Below are 17,002 nucleotides of genomic sequence, written 5' to 3'. Positions count from 1 at the left end.
GTCTAACGGGCAATCCGTGAGTCCTGAGACCGTGGTCACGAAATGCTTTCACAGTAATGGATTGATAGTTTCCCTCGCTGCCCACAGAAGAACGCAAGAAACTTCAGCAAAAATGAAATCTCTCTTCTACAGCCGTTTTTTCATATTGCTTCCATGGGTCTTGATCGTTATCATCATGATCGATATAGATACAAAGAGATCCTCAGTTCGAAACACTGCGCACTTCTACCTCTCCCGACTGGGGAGCGCTCAACGCGAGGTTCGGACTGTTCAAACTAGCTCCGCGACCAACCGCACCGTTCTCCCAACCATTTACGCCATCACCCCCACTTACAGCAGAGCGGTGCAGAAAGCAGAACTCACCCGTCTCGCAAACACCTTCCGTCAAGTACCACAGTTTCACTGGATCGTAGTTGAGGATTCAAACGCGCGGACAGAGTTGGTGTCGCGCTTTCTCGCCCGTTCGGGGGTGCAGTACACACACTTGCACATTTTTACACCGCGCAGATTTAAGCGGACCGGGATGCCCCGGGCCACCGAGCAGAGGAACGCTGCTCTCGGGTGGCTGCGGATGCATCGCTCGTCAAAGGACAATGGAGTTGTTTTCTTCGCGGATGATGACAACACATACAGCCTGGAATTATTTGAAGAGGTAATGCGGATTGTTTTTAAATAAATAAAACGGCTACTGCCATCAGTAGATCATATAAGTTCATTTATAGCTAGCCCACAGTCACTAATACGGTAATATAGGCTAACCTAACCGACATAAGCTTTGAATGAGTGGGTCAGCAAACCTGTCACTGTGTGCTAGGGCTCACCAAGTGATACAGAACAAACCTGTGAAGAGTCATCAGCATTCAGCATTTGGCTTACACCCCACAACCGGTACACCTGGCACCCTCCCCTGAAGAATTCATACAGTGGCTTGGACGGCAGAAACACTTGTACTGAGGTTCCCTAATCGTGTCAGTAAACTGTTTATGTATCACGACACGGCAGGAGACCGTTTTTATTAGTTATATATAAAAAAAAAAACATACCGTGATGGGAGAGTAGCCAAGAGTAAAATAATTTGCACCTTTCATTAAACGTAGCCTATCGGCCCTTTGCCAATAATCATTAGGTGAAAGTCGCATGTGAGAAATGGAAAATTCGCTCGTGAAATCTACATTCCAGTGGTGATTTTTGTGTAAGTACAAGACGCGTTTGTGCAGAGAATGCATTGTACGCTTACTCTGAACCAACCACATACACACATAAAGTCCAAAACCGGCCTGTTTTCTTTACGCAAAAGTTAACTGGCCCGATACGTATTAATAAAAGTGTTGCAGATACTGAGCACTTGAAAAGTGTTAAAATAGCTGTAGACCGGCGCTCGCTTGTACCATGGACAGCGTGCGTTGATTTGTACGCACGGAGACATGAAGCCAGCCCAGTTGAACCGCAGTCCAAGCTGAACAAATAGTCGTGCTCTAAACACAGTCAGATTCCCGCGGTGCTGGAGAAGGGTCTGTCTGTTCATATTGTTGTATGGCGATGACAGACTGATTCATACATAAAATTTAAAAAAAAAAAAAAAAACACGAACATGCGCGCAGACACGCACATACGAAAGTGATAAAAATAAAAACATTAAGTGTGGGAAAAATTTATTGTGTAATAATAATAGTAATAACAATAATAACAACAGCAATAAGTATAATAGTAATGGTGATGATAATAATAATAATAATAATAATAATAATAATAATAATAATAATTAATAATCACTTCGGGATAGAATTGATGTTGTTAACTGTGTAGAAGGGGCAAGAGACAGCTGCGAACCATGGTTACGGAATCAAACGCACGATAATTACAATGATTATTCAGCTCTGTCGTTCTGTTCTTCTGAATGCCATAGAGGTAGAAAAGCGCGCGGAGAGAGAAAGGATTCTGGCCGTGAGAAGGGAGGGCTGAGAGGAGAGGGGAGACCTTATAGAGTGTGATTAAGAAATGAACGTGTTACCCTTTCCATGGTTCAATTCTCACACTGCACCATTCACCCTGCTTCTTCTGCATCTCTCTTTTTCATCAGACTCCATCTCTTTTCTCCTTTTCTCCTTTTCTTTTCTTGCTATTCTCCTCTCCCTGGTCAAAAGTCTTCACGCCACAGGCCTTGTGTGAGCTTCACTGCTCTCTCAATGCTGGCTTTGTCTGCCCCCTGCTCTTTCTCTCTCTCTCTTTCTCTCTCTCACTGCTCCCTCTATTTCTCTCTCTCTCTCTCTCTCTCTCTCTCTCTCTCTCTCTCTCTCTATTTCTCTCTCTCTCTCTCTCTCTCTCCCTGTTCCAGTGCACAGCTGGGCAGTGCGATGAGCACATGGACGGGCCCCTGCAGGGTACAGCACTGCATCACTCCGCATACAATTTCAACCAGGCTAAACAAAACAAATAAAAACAAATCCATGTCCCAGCAGTAGTTCCCTCCATTCGGAACTCTCCAGGCTCCTCTGTTCCCATTACTGCTCTGGGTTTGCTCTCGCCTATGACACACAATAACCATAACCATAAAACAAATTAGACATTTAAACTAAATGTCTCGTTTGAAACATAAAGAATACACAAAGAGGCTTCTGTGTAAGATACGACTGAAAACGTAATTACAAATGATTTCTGTCATAACATTTAAAAAAAAAAACCCAAAAAACAGAAAAAAAACCAAACCTTGTTAACATATTGAAGTTAATACCGTAGCAAAAGTCAGTAAACTGAACAAACAGATGTTTTTATTTGTATTGTCCCCCTCCCCCCAACCCCCAGGGCCAGATTTGGGCCCAGGAAATGTTGAGCTTTTCCATTTTGGCCCCCGGTCAAGAGGATGACCCAGGCCACAGAATATACACATGAGTAAACAAAAACCAGCAAATAAACAGGTGTAAATGGAAGCTTGTGAATAAACATTTGTGTAAATAGGAAGCTCTGAATGCACACATGCATAATGAACTCTCCTCTCTCTGCACTCTGACGATAAATACCACTGTATTAGTGACAGGGCTTAAAGGGCAGGAAATGGTGCTTCCACCACTTTAGTTTGTCAGGTCACCTTTGTATCCTGCTGAAGCTGTGCAGATTGCGCTGGAGAGCAGTGGAACTTTCTAGAACAGACTGTAGCTCCATTTTTAGAGTATCCATTATGAAGAGAAAGCCTTTTGAAAACACTCCTGGAGGAGAGGGGGGGGGAGGGGGATGCTAGTGAGGAGAGGAGGAGGAGGAGGAGGAGACAGGGCATTTGTGCTGGGTGCAGCAGGAGCAGTGTTAATGGTCGATGCTTTAAAGCATCACCCATCAGCCATAGGCAAAAGCCTGCGACGCCTCACTCTGGCCACGTCTCAGGCTCTCTGTCCTACAGAAACTCCATCAAATAACAGAAGGGCTCCACTGAAGCCCCGCAAAGAAAATCACCAGAGGTTCAATGCACGCTGCCCTTTAGGTATCTTATAGTTCTCTCCTTCAAAGGAGAAATAGAGTCAGGTAAAAGAGAGAGACTCCCTTAGGCTGTTTTATGTGTGGTGTAGGCTTAGAACAAGGACAGACATGTAAACAGGTTGTTCCATCAGGTAAGCTTATGTCAAAATGAAAAGAAACTGTGATCCTAGACAGCCCCCCCCACACCCAATTTGTTCTTAGTACCGAGAAGTGGATTTAATTTGGAAATTTTACTTAAACCCTCCTTTCTTACAACTCGTCAGGCTCCGTGAGAATACGTTACCCATGAGACTATGATTTGTGTGTCTTACAGTTGAAATGTAGACGCAGGCTGAAAGTAAAACAGACACGTTTGAGAGCCAGAGACAAGACTAAAAATGCCAGAAACAGGAAGCTTGAGGTACGTCAGTCGTTTCTCCACTCCGTGATCCGTCAGTCCAGGCTGACTCTTCTCCCAGTGCAGAGGTTAGGCAGAGTAGTGCGTGTGTTCTCTGTGAAAAGCACAGGGGCTTTAATGGCAGGCAGACCTACTGAAGCTCTGCATTGAAGGACTACAAAGCTTTCAGCTGTGAGATGTCTCTCATAAGCACGGACTACTGACGGGCTTCATCATAATTATTCAGTGCAACCAAACAGTGGCAAATGATCTCTCCAAACAAACAGCACTGAAGAGCGACTTTGATTTTCCATTGTGGCATATATTAACATCAAAATACATCACCACACTGTTCATTTAAAAACAAAATATGCAACAAAACACGCAAGTTCAGACAGCGATTTATTACAAAGCTTTAGGCATAGATGACTTGAAGTAAATAAATGTAATTTAAAAACAAAGAACTGTAACCACCCACTCTTGATGGGAGATCTTCTCTCTCTCTCTCTCTCTCTCTCTTTCTTTCTCCAGGGTATTAGAGCAGGAAATTGTCATCTCCTCAGACAAAAATGGAGCAGTGGCAGTCACTTTATGCAGTTCACCTTATATCACTGTGCTGAGATGTGTTTGCTAAAATACTCAAATATTAGTCATACATTAGTCATACCTTTACTACTGCAAAGCAGCCATGTGTGCAGACCTAGCACCCAGCTATTAGCATGTTCTAATCAAATCACAGCAACGACAACAATGACAACAACAACAACGACAACAACAACAACAACAACAACAACTAAAAACATGAAATAACTGATCACTTTTCTTCCTCCAAAATAAACTTTGATGAAAATAAGACCACATTACTTAGGGATTCCTGCGCTGTGCAACCCTGTAAAAGAAGCTGTAATGTCAGGAAGACACTGCAGTAAAAACCCTCCAGTGAAACCAACAAACACGGCACACACATTTTTAAAGACGTGCCTCTTCCTCCGCTGTCAGTGCATAGCTGCCCTTGTAACCTCCCTCTGTTAAAAAACCCACTGACTCTCAGACATATATCTGAGCCAGCGTACAAAAGCGTAATGCCTTCTTTAAATCTTCACGTTATGAGAACGTTTGTGAGATAATTTAACAGGAAGAGCTCTGTGTAATCTGTTAACCTGTCTAATTTTTTTCCTTCTCTCTATCTCTCTCTCTCTCTCTCTCTCTCTCGCTCTCTCTCTTGTTTTTTTCCTCCTCCAGATGCGATCAACACGACGAGTGTCAGTGTGGCCCGTGGGGCTGGTGGGGGGTCGTAGGTATGAGCGCCCCCTGGTGGAAAAGGGAAAAGTGGTGGGCTGGTACACAGGTTGGAGGGCAGACCGGCCGTTCGCCATCGATATGGCAGGTAAGGGATGAGAACATTAGGCCTCTGTCTTTGTTTCAGCTGTGTCAGTCAGGGTCTCCTCCTGCGTGGGAGACTCTGTGCTGGAGGATTTAGTCTGTGGCTACAGTTTGTTTGTGGTGGTTTATAAAAAAGTAGATCTGAGCTTGACTCACAGAACACTACTTGAAGATGGACACCTGATCTGGCATCTTGTAACTTAGAAACTCGTCCACCTGCTCTAATGTGGGGCAGATCAGGTGCGATGTAAAGTTGGAAAACTGTTGTTATTTAGCTTTCTGCACCAGTCCTTGGCAACAGCATTTCCTCTTAGTTTCCTGAGGAATTCTCTGGAAAATGCCTCTTCTCTGGGCTGTCGGATAAGCTTCAGTTTTCCCTGGTGGCAGTGACAGGGGCAGTAGAAAGGGACAGAGAGACGCGAGGAGAATTCTGGAGCAGCTTGCATTCGGAGAGAAGGCAGATTGAGTCTGGCTGCGTAAAAAACCATCTCCCCGGGCATCTGATGAAGTCCTCTTTAAAGACATAACGCTGTTAAGACCGCCCCAAAGGAGCCAGTGAAATTCTATTGAGACGCACCATGTGGTGAAGAAAAACATTCCAAGAAACAACTTGTTGTAGCTCTAGAAAATTTGCAGAAATTATCCTGAGAGGTGATTGGCTTTCACAGTTTGTGTGTGTTTGTGTGTGTGTGTGTGTGTGTTAGGGAGAAATTTCTCTTTATAAAGCACTTAATACTATCACTGTTAAGAAGGTTGACCTGCTGGGTGGACTCTAACTCATTTTTGACGGACACATTTTTTAAGGATGAAAAACCTTAATTGAATGTGTAAAGGGAGACATGTGGATTCTTCAGGTAGCTGTTCACAGTCAGAGGTTTAAACGCATTGTACATGGGAGACATGATGCAGACAGGCAGCAGTACTAGATAGACCAGATAAATGAAGCAATTTTTGTATCAGTTCCCCTGTCAGTCACTACAGCAGTAAACCACAGTGTACACCACAGTAAAGAGCAAACAGGGGCTCCCAGGATTAGTCACATGGTTTCTACATGTCTGGGATGACAGTAACATACGAGATAGGAGACTGAGAATGTAATGGAGGGGAAACGTGTGTGTGTGTGTGTGTGTGAGATATGTACCTAACCTAGATATCCACTGTCTATCTGAGAACAATAAAGTATTGGCCCAAAGCCAGGGCTGTGCTCTACATAACAGAGAAATAATAGTATATGCTATAGGGCTACATAACAGAAATGATTATGTATAGCATATAAAACAGAAACAGAAGGATTCACTATACGTAACAGAAATTAAAGTATTCACTATACATAACAAAATATAATAATACTATAGTCTAACATGAGAAACCATCTAATCCCCTCACCAAACAAAAAAAGAAAAAAAACACACCTTTCATCTCTTGTAAAAAAAAACCCCAAACAAACAAAAACAAACAAACAAACAAAAACCCTGATGTGCCTGTTCAAACTGATAAAACAAACAAACAAAAAAACATTATACATGACAGAAGGTCTTTGCACCTTTTCACAGTGTGAAACAGGTCTTGTAACCCCCTGCATTGAACACACACACACACACCCACAGTGTTCCAGTTCATGTATGGAGCAATCAGCCTTTCCTCGCTGTAGGATCCTTATGTTCTCTGAGTCTATATGTAGCCGAGTCTGTGTGTAGCAGAAACCCCCCCTGTGGAGGTCACCTGTCTGTTCTCCAGTGGACCGTTTTCACAGGGACTGCGGTTTAGCTGCAGGGAGATCGGCCCAACCCAAACACCTCCTGCCATTATGACTCCTCCTCCCCTTCCGAGGAGGGCGACATATGCAATATGTAAGTAACCTGGATATCCACTGTCTATCTGAGAACAGTCTAGAAATGAAATCCATGCACTGAAACAAGGCCCAGAACCTACAAAACAGAGAAATAATGGTATCATCTAAAATGAGAAATGCTCCTCACCATAAAGAAAGGATAAAAAAAACACCCTTAACATCTCACAAAAAATAGCCTCTCTCTCTCTGTGCCTCTCAGATGTGAGACTGAACAGTACAGCATGCCCTGTTCTCACCTCCCCCCCACCCCCACACCCCGGCCCCCCGCCCCTCAACGGCAGCCCTTACAGAAAGCTCCGGAAAGCAACAGGTGATGTTCTCTTCCACCGCTGCTGCGGATACTTCCTGAGGCTTTGGTCCAAGTTCCAGAACCGTGTCTTTAATCAGCTGTGAGTGAGTCACCCATCCACCGTGTGAAACAGGCTAAAGTCGGCGAGCCCGGTTTTCAAAAGAGCCGTTATAAACGATGACAGTTCAAAGCCGCAGCGAGGAGAACTTGGCTGTTCAGCAGCTGTTCCTTCCTTGTTGAAGAGCCTGGTGCAGAGCCAGCTTCCTGTGAGAACAGGGCACACTCAGAGTATCGCAGAGTGAAAACATATTAATCCAGTTTGTTCTTTATTCCTTAAAACCAAACTGTGGTCCGGTGCCCATCCTCGTGCAGAGTCTTGTCTGGTATAGTGTTCTGAGATTTAACAGTCATTGTGTGGCTTGCAGACTAAAGGCTGTAAACCTTCTCCCAGCGCGGATCAGACTCTGCCTGTTCTCCAGGACCACTGGCCCAGCCTTTGTAGTTCTGGCCCAAAATAATGAAAAAGGAACTAGGCCCAGTCTGATCTCTCTCATCGGATCTGTGAGAACTCAGAGCCGCCAATCCGTGGTGTTAAAACTCAGGGTGTCCAACACGTGTGATGTGTATGGGTAGTGTATGTGTGGGTGTGCGTGTGGGTATGATTAGAGAGAGAGAGAGAGAGAGAGAGAGAGGAGCTTTCTGTGAATTTTTCTCACATTATTTGCTCTGCAAACATGTCCAACTTTGTTTAATTTTTGATTTTTTTTTTTTATTTGACAAACAATAATTTAATCTGTTCTTAGTTATGGGAAATAAATGATTCAAACTCAAACATTTGACCATGTCAGTTTGATAAAGTGTGTCTGGCATCAAGGCACAAAAGCCTAGACAGTATAAATACACTGTTTACAGTGTCAACAGGATCATATCGTGCTCAAAACAGACTTTATTAATGGTTCTCCTCCAATCAATCTCGCGGCACTCCGGAGAGCGGCCCGATGACGGAACGCTGACTGTGAGGAAATATTCTGTGCTCTGATTTAAGGATGATTGTACAATAGACTTTCCTCCATCTCCAGTGATTAAACATTGAGGAGGCATCGTTTTACAGCCCATAAAAGAGAAACTGCTCTTCCTTGCGGACTGCTGATTCCAGCATGCGGAGGCTGGAGTTTGTCCTTTTTCCTGCAGTGTCTATATGTGCTTTGGGGCAGTGCATTAAAGGAGACGTTGTGAAAAGGTGCTGACAGCTCGAGAGGGCTCTCCTGCGGAGTGCCTGTGTTTGGGAGCGTTCGGGGGGGGGGAGGGGGGGTACAGTAAGGTTAGGAGCTGCAGAGAAGTGTAGAGAGCCACTGCACTGACGTCTGTGGGATACAGGTTCTGCCTTCAGATGCTGTGCTGTTAATTAAACCAAGATAACAGATCCCACCCAACCCCCCCCCCCCCCCCCCCCCCACCTCCTCCTGTGCTCTGCTCTCCTCCGCTCATCACCTTCAGCCTCCCAGCTCCTTTTCTCTCCTCCAGTCTCTCCTATTCTCCTCTCCAGCTCTCTCTCCTCTGTAACAGTACCATCAGAGATCAAGAGTGGGGATTAACAAAGCCTCACCCTCTTAATACCACTCCATACCCCATAACCAAACACTCTTTAGAAAAGAAAAAAAAAAAGACGCCATCGTCACACAATAGCTGGTTCTTTAAATGCCAAAGAGCAAGAGCGCGTTCAGCGTGGCTGTTTAAACTTCATAAGCCCTGTCCTGTTAGATTTGCTACAGAACAATTATAGAAGACAATGGAAAAATAATTTAGCATTCTGTCTGTGCAGCTCCTGGATAGCTCAGGCACAATGGCCAAGAAAAGGTTGTTCCCCGCCTCCTTCTGTTCTCGAGTGCCGCTCTCACCTGGAGAGGGGCTCAAGTGCTCCTCTCAACAACAAAGCTTCTTCTTCCTTTCTTTCTTTTCTTTTCTTTTCTTTCCTTCTTTTTTTTACCTCACCGTAAGTCTTTTTCCAGCGTAAGCCATGCAGACAAAGGAGAAAAAAAGGGGGCTTAACATAGCTATAGGAGGCAAACTCAGGGGGAGAGTACATGAACGTATGGTCAGGTGTGAGTCAGCATAACTTCTCTTGTGTTCAGAGCCATAAACGTGCTTCTTCTACACAGCGTCAGGCCACGCAACAAATTCGGTCGGAGGGCATGGAAAAATACGGCTGCCTACGGCTCTAAGTCTGAAACTCGCCACGTGCCGCTCAACAGCGAGGCCACCTCTGACACCTCACTGTCGTCATAACGACGTGACTGACGCTGGCCGAGGAGACGGTACACTTCCGCAGGAGATATCAAAGAGCAACGAAACAAACAAACAAACAAACAAACAGAACGTGTTAGTGAGTCGGGCCAACCTCAAACTATTAATAAATCTTAGCAGAGCTCTTGTCCTGCTTCTGAAGACAGGCAAAAACCTCATTCACTGCGTGGGGGGGGGGGGGGGGGGGGGGGGGGGGGGGGGGGGGGGAGTGGCGTGCGGACAAAGTTAGATGGCGCTTCGATGTATCTGTGTCTCTCCGCAGCACGGCGAGTTGGTCTCTGCGGGTTTGAGGGAAACCCAGGTGGCTTCAGCCAGAGCAGATTTGTCCTAGAAAAACACACTGAGCTGGGGATAAAACGCGCGGAGCCGTGAGGCCGGTTCCCTGTGGTAACGTTTAAGTTGCTGCTGTATGAGCGTGAGAGAGACAGCGTAGCGGAAAAGAAAGGAAATCTGAGAGTAAAAAAAAGACGACTCCCACACTGGCCCACATGTATCATCTAAAAAAAAAAATAAAATAAAATAAAAAAAGAATGACCCAACCTACTCCTCTTACAACAGCTCAGAGGTCAACTTGCGTGTTCAGCTGCACGCCTCTGTGTGTTTAGTGTTGAGTGATGGAGTGTGTGTGTGCTGTGAGAGTGCGTTAACTCTACGCTCCTCTAACTGAGGGGGCGTGAATACAGGACAGTGAAGATGCCGTTGAATGTGTGAGGAGTCTTCCCTCCCTCACCCTTTCTCCTCTCTCCTCTCTCCTCTCCTCTCTCCCTGCGATCAGGTTTTGCAGTGAATCTCCAGGTGATTTTGGCAAACCCCCGCGCCTTGTTTAAGAGAAGAGGGGCCAAGCCAGGCATGCAGGAGTCCGACTTCCTCAAACAGATCACCAGAGTGGAAGACCTGGAGCCCAAGGCCAATAACTGCACACAGGTCAGTATGAGTGTGTGAGTGTATGTGTGTGGGTGGTTATGTCACAGAGGTCAGTATGAGTGTGTGTGTGCGTGATAACTACACACAGCTCAGTATGAGTGTGTGTATGTGTGTGTGAGTATCAGTGTGATAAGTCAATATCAGTGTGGATAGTTATTAGTGTGTGTGTGTGTGTGTGTGTGTGTGTGTGTGTTAACAGCACACAGGTCAGTATGAGCGTAGATAAGCATTAGTGTGTGTGTGTACGTGTGTGTGTAGGAGTGTGTTTGTGTGTGGTAACAGCACACAGGTCAATATGAGTGTGGATAAGCATTAGTGTGTGTGTGTGTGTGTGTCCTTTATTAGTGAAACCATCCGTATTACGCTGTGTATTACATCCTCAGACATATCTATCACAGAACAGTAGTCATCACGGCTTTTTCTCCCTCGTCTGTGCTGTTCAGTCTTCAGTCCATTCCCTTATGGAAGCCTTTCAGAGCCTGTGTGGAGATTTTACATTCCTGTGCCTTCTGAGAACCCAGCTGACTGAGATTAGAGTCGACTGAATAGGTAAAATGTCAGTAAAATCCACACAGACAAATGTCATCTTTCAAAAACAGTTCCCCAGTCATTACTTACTTTCAGATCTGAAGGAGTAAAAGTCAAAAGCTGATCAGAGATCAGCGGTCATACTCCAAAATCTGACAGACGACCCCAGGTCGTGGCCTTAACGGGGTTACCGCGCACGCTTCTCTGCGACCCTTTTCCACGTTTTTTAACGTCCAGGGGTGTGAAAGCCATGTCTAGGTGTTTAAGGGTCCTCTCAGCTTACGTGACTTCACAGGCTCTTCCCTCACCGCAGCCTACCCCAGTGCAGCCATCGCTATTATCACCCAATTATCCTAATGGCACCAGCAGGGCCGTTATTAATAGTGACTATTAGTAAAGATGACATTACCACTAATCACCATCAGCAGTCTGAGAGCAGGCGTGTCACACAGGGGCCTGAGAGAGGCGAGCGCCGTCTCCCGACGAGTCGGAGGTGTCATAACACGGCAGAGCGAGATGACTCATTCTCGGCCGTCAAAACATCACAAAACACAAACGCTTTATAACGAGGCACATCGCTGCGCGCAGCGTAAGCAAAAAAAACTTATCACGCAGTCCAGAGGGGTTTTTTTTTTTTTTTAGCTCTGCGGGCCAGAGCTCAGGCCGGGAATGCCTAGAGTTTCAAAGCAGCCCGGGCCAATGTGGCTCCGGTCCAATCCAGCGTCCAATTATCAGATGAGAATGGGGTTAGGAAGGTAAACAAGGGGAATTGGGGAGGGGGGGGGGGGTGCTGAAATCGCCAGAGGCTGAGCTCTCTCATCATCTTAACATAAAGTTTCATAAGGGAATGTTTAGCCAACTGGAACCCTGCCACTTAGAGCTTAAGGAAAGGTCAAACTCAGAGAAGTTTTTTTTAAAAGCTCCCAAGCTTTTAAAAGCACTGGAAGCAGAGAGTGAGTCAGACCATGGCCAGTTCCCAGCCGGCGTTTCAGCGGGAAGAGGAGTGTCGCTGCGTTGACAGGACTGGTTAAGAGGGTTTTTTTTTTGTGGCCTAACTGTGAGTAATTCAGTGTGATTAGCAATCAGAAAGAAGAGCGGGGGTGATGTGGAAGAATATTTAAAGAGGAGAGAAAGAACAGAGAGGAAAACGGAGCGAGAGAGCGAGCGAGAGAGGGAGGGAGACTGACGTTGAATGAATAGCAGGGTGAGACAGGTGAAAGAAAGGCTGAAAGGGTAGAGATGCAGTGAGTGTGTGAGGCAGAGAAAGAGATAATCACAGGGTGAGCTGTAGAGAGGGGGCTCCATTCATAGACTTATTTACAGATGCTGAGCAGAGTCTCTGCTGTTTATTAACGTCAGTCTGCCTCCTGCTCATCCAGCTCAGAGCCTGCCAGCCCCGACTAAACGAGCCAAGACGGCTCACCCTGCTTCGCCTCTCGCTGTATCCTCAGCCTGAGCGCTGGAGCTGCGAGCCCACAATTCTTACAATTACACCACACACACACACACACACACACACACACACACACACTCTGCTCTCAAACTGTCAGGCCGTGATTCAATCAGAGGACACACACACACACACACACACACTCCTAAGTCACCAAACCAGTCAAGCAACACACCCTTGTATCTCAAACAATCAATACAGTAATGAACAAACACACACACACACACACGCTTACTCACTCCCTGTGAAACTGCTGAAACTGTAAAACTTTCATACCAGTCAGATCATTACTGTCAAAACATCAAACTCCCAAATATCTGAAAGCCAAAAACATCAATTATTTCTCCCGACACAAAAACCTCGATCTATCAAACCTTTAGACCATTCGACATGTAGACGTCATACTTCTTAAATCACACTGGATGCTTCTGTTCCTAACTCTGAAACTCCTGGTGTTACTTTATCTCCACCTCTCGCACCTTGTCAAACTCTCACTGAATCAAGTGAAACGAAACTCTTAAATCCATCGTACGTACAAGCTCGCATCTGAACTCATCTTTTATTCAGACCTCTAACTTTGGCTGTTCCATCAGTCCAACAGTTTTGACGAGAGAGAGCGAGATACATAAAACCCTACATAAACCCTTTCTGAAGGACCCGCGAGTTGCTTTACTTCACTTCATCCTGTTTTGTCTGTGCGGAGAGGCAACATGGCAGTCAACACACACACACACTGAGTCTGAGTCAGGCAGCAGGAGCAGTAGGAGGATGGAGGCCTGTCAGAAACCTGCGTTTCGGCGGGAACACTCTACAGAGGTTCTCCTTGTTTACTCGTTGGGTGAGGAGGAGAAAAGCTGTAAGGTGGGTGGTTCCGCTGTTGAGTCTTGCCAGCGAGCCTCGTCTGCTCTGACAAGCCCCCTCATCAACCCCCTCACGGCAACGCTTTGGCGACCGCCGAATTAGTCTCGTTAGATATGCTAAACAAGCCAATTAGCGGTGCCATGTGTTTGGGAAGTGACGCGTCACACCTGGATAGAGCTGTTTAAAAGGCAGCGCATCTCCACGGGTTCAACTCTTCCTTATAATTAAGAGAAATTGCTGGGATGGGCCTCAGAGACCGCGCTCGAATCCATCGACCTCCAGCACAAACGCCATGGAATTGCTCCTCTGCAGGGTTATTGGTTTGAGGAGGTTTCAGTGCTCCTCTCTGTCTGTCCTCTGACCTCATTTTTTTTGCCCACACCCTCCTTTTCTTTTCTTTTTTTTCTCCTTTTACTCTCTCCACTGCTCCATTTTCTTCTGCCAAAACACCGCTGTAGAAAGCCGTCTGTTAGATTTGAAATTCTGTGAGCTTGTTCACAGTCACATCCTGAGTGTTTGATATTCGTGTCTGTCTCTTTTTCAGGTCCTGGTTTGGCACACTCGCACGGAAAAAGTTAACCTAGGCAACGAACCCAAAAGACACCAAGACTCTGTCTTCATTGAAGTCTAAAGGGCTATTCAAAGAGGAGCTCAAAGCGGATTGGCCAGACCCAACTGCCAATCATCTCTGGCCCTTCCTTAGTGGTTACAGAGATCACTGGTCAAAGACTGGATATTAACCTACTGATGACTCTCTGGACAACTCCCAATCACTTGCTTGCCTTCTTCTGCTTGTGTGTCTGTAGTATGTTCCATAAAAGATTATTACCTGGACTGGACATTACACCACTGGCTTTATGAGCAACATCCTGAGTAAATGATAACTCAGCTATGGTTCTGCTGTTCCACATTAACGGACTGTTTGGTCCATTAGAAATATTTTGTCTGTAACCCACACTGAGGACTCTGTACTGTACTTGAGGAATTTTAACGGTGGACAAATTCTCAACACTGGAATGTGAACTGTTTGTGTGGTAGTTTGGGGAAACTGTTCAAAAGGAAACCAACCAGTTGACAAAGTGGCATCAGTCACTGGAAAAACAAGATGTTACCTGGTGTTTCGGGGTGGAGGTGGGGATATTTCATGGATATATTAAAAAAAATGGACCAGGTCTTTACAAAAAGAACCATGTATGGAATAGTGACGCCTAACATAAAAAAAAAGAGAGAAAAAGTGTGTTTTGGGTGTATGTAACGGGGACAGTGTGTATGTAGTGCTTTGGTGGGGGGTCTGTAATGTTCAGGACACAGCATGAGCGGCACAAACCCGTGGATTACAACTCTTTATTCCAAACGACCCTCTTTTAAAAGGAATGAAAAAAAAAACAACATAATAGATGAAAACTTTACAATAAATGAGTCATTGGACAAAATGATCACACCATAGTAAGTCATGGCTATTCACTGTTTAATGCACAGAAATAACATTTGTTTGTTTCTTTTTTTTTTTTTTTTTCCTTTTTAAATTTCTCTGTACTAGGCACCAGAAAATGTAAACACATAATGGAAATAAACCTGGATGACAAGGTGTGAGCTTTCACATTATTGCACAGCAGAGAGGCCCTGTCTAAGAGGAGTAACCCCACAGAGAGGCCCTGTCTGAGAGGAGTAACCCCACAGACAGCCCCTGTCTGAGAGGAGTAACTCCACAGACAGGCTCTGTCTGAGAGGAGTAACCCCACAGACAGGCTCTGTCTGAGAGGAGTAACCCCACAGAGAGGCCCTGCCTAAGAGGAGTAACCCCACAGACAGGCTCTGTCTAAGAGGAGTAACCCCAAAGACAGGCCCTGTCTGAGAGGAGTAACCCCACAGAGAGGCCCTGTCTGAGAGGAGTAACCCCACAGACAGTCCCTGTCTGAGAGGAGTAACCCCACAGACAGGCTCTGTCTGAGAGGAGTAACCCCACAGACAGGCTCTGTCTGAGAAGAGTAACCCCACAGACAGGCTCTGTCTGAGAGGAGTAACCTCAGCCACACAGGCCAGACTAACATGTCCGTCTGCATGCGTATGTTTGTTTGTGTGTGTGTGTGTGTGTGTGTGTGTGTGACTGTCCTTTTGTTCGATCTTGTCGTTCCTCACCCCCACATACAAATAAATGAACTAAATTAATTTGCCCCAAATCCCCCATCTCGACCCTAGACTAACAATCACCCCCCCCCCTCCCCCGTTAACTGTTAAACTGCTGTCAGGTCGTCCAGGTTTATTTGCCTCTTTGCTAACTGTGCTTTTCTGCAATGCACACATTAAAACGTCACAGTAAAGATGGAGGGCAGGGGAGGAGCGCGGTGGGGTTGGGAGGGGGGTGATGGAGTTTGATGAATGAATGAATGAATGAATGAATGAATGAATGAATGAATGGATGGATGGAGAGATGGATGGAGATGTGGGAATACATGTGTATGGGTTTGGGGCGGAAGGCGGGGTCTATGGGGCGGAAGGCGGGGTCTATGGGGCGGGGGGCGGGGTCTACGGAGAGATGTGGAATCATTGGAAGTCTCTCTATCATATGGTTACATACATCACATCTGCTCATAGGATATCTGCTACAAGGTCTATGAGGTGTTTATACACAGGGTGTGAGGGAGAGGGAACTGGATCACAAACATGATAGCCTTATCTCTGCCATTTAAATACTATACTCACTATTGATTGGGTAATGATATATTAGACGCTTGTATAATTGGTCCAGCAGCTTTCTTTGCTGATATGTTTTTTTTTTTTTTCTTTTCTTTTTAAACCCAAAAATATATTGAAGAAAAAGAAGAAGAAGAAGAAGAAGAAGAAGAAGAAAAAAAATGCAAATTAGACGGACAAAGCTGCCAGTCTCTTTAAACTCCACACTCTTTTGTCAGTCTGAATCGACAGACGAGGGGTAAGGTCGAGCGGACACTCTCCGGAGAAGGTTACGGTCGCAAAGGAGAAAAAAACAAAAACCACAGAATCAGTACGAGGATAACACTCTGAGTGTGCGCGGGCGGCCTGGCGAGGGAGGGGCCGGCGGAAGGAGGGGGAGGGTCCCTTTTCTCTCGCCCTCCTTCCTCTGAGTTGGCCGCTCACTTCCAGAGCTGGGTACTGAGGGTCTGACCAGATGGGGGCCCTACCCAGCCTCCCATAGGGGCCCCTGGCTGCCCAAACGCCACCGGGACTCCGGCCCCATTCAGATTCATGGCAGACATCTGCTGGCTCATCTGAGAGAGAGAGAGAGAGAGAGAGAGTCAAAACACTGTGAGGTATTAAGGAAACAGTTGAATAAAAATACAAACATGTGTATGCCCACACACACACACACACACACACACACACACACACACACACACACACACACACACACACACACAGAGTTTAAAGAGTGGTGGTAACATGGGAAATGTTGGGACACACAGACGGTGTTCGCTGTGAAGTAGACGACTAGTTCAGCTTGTTTACAGAACCAGATGTCCCTTCCTCTCCTTCAACCCTGTTCTTTCTCTCTTGATCTTCTCTCTTTTCATCCTGTTCCCAATTCTC

The 17,002-nt window shown here is 45.8% G+C and overlaps 2 protein-coding genes across 3 annotated transcripts in view; one reads left to right on the top strand and one right to left on the bottom strand.

The window, feature by feature from the left end:
* Positions 1-112: 112 nt before the first annotated feature.
* On the top strand, positions 113-14,066 carry b3gat2 (beta-1,3-glucuronyltransferase 2 (glucuronosyltransferase S)). Its single transcript, XM_030771882.1, has 4 exons — positions 113-652; positions 5,087-5,231; positions 10,448-10,596; positions 13,980-14,066. The coding sequence occupies exons 1-4, from the start codon at positions 113-115 to the stop codon at positions 14,064-14,066; spliced, it is 921 nt and encodes a 306-aa protein (XP_030627742.1).
* Positions 14,067-14,764: 698 nt separating this feature from the next.
* smap1 (small ArfGAP 1) overlaps positions 14,765-17,002 on the bottom strand; it is a 90,555-nt gene continuing 88,317 nt past the window's right edge. For both annotated transcript variants that reach the window (XM_030770409.1, XM_030770410.1), the window contains exon 10: positions 14,765-16,683. In XM_030770409.1, the coding sequence (XP_030626269.1) occupies positions 16,549-16,683 (135 nt within the window). In that variant the 3' untranslated portion in view covers positions 14,765-16,548. The remainder of the gene's footprint in view (positions 16,684-17,002) is intronic.

Source organism: Chanos chanos, chromosome 4 (assembly GCF_902362185.1).
Source record: "Chanos chanos chromosome 4, fChaCha1.1, whole genome shotgun sequence".
NCBI classification, from domain to species: Eukaryota; Metazoa; Chordata; class Actinopteri; order Gonorynchiformes; family Chanidae; genus Chanos; species Chanos chanos.
Note: the sequence above shows the minus strand (reverse complement) of the source record. Positions and strands in the feature narration are given on the sequence as shown.

Excerpts from the sequence above, each read along its gene's own strand:
- b3gat2 (XM_030771882.1), top strand. The coding sequence starts at position 113 with ATGAAATCTCTCTTCTACAGCCGTTTTTTCATATTGCTTCCATGGGTC. Across the intron at positions 653-5,086 it reads GCCTGGAATTATTTGAAGAG|ATGCGATCAACACGACGAGT; the intron begins GTAATGCGGATT and ends TTCCTCCTCCAG. Across the intron at positions 10,597-13,979 it reads AGGCCAATAACTGCACACAG|GTCCTGGTTTGGCACACTCG; the intron begins GTCAGTATGAGT and ends TCTCTTTTTCAG.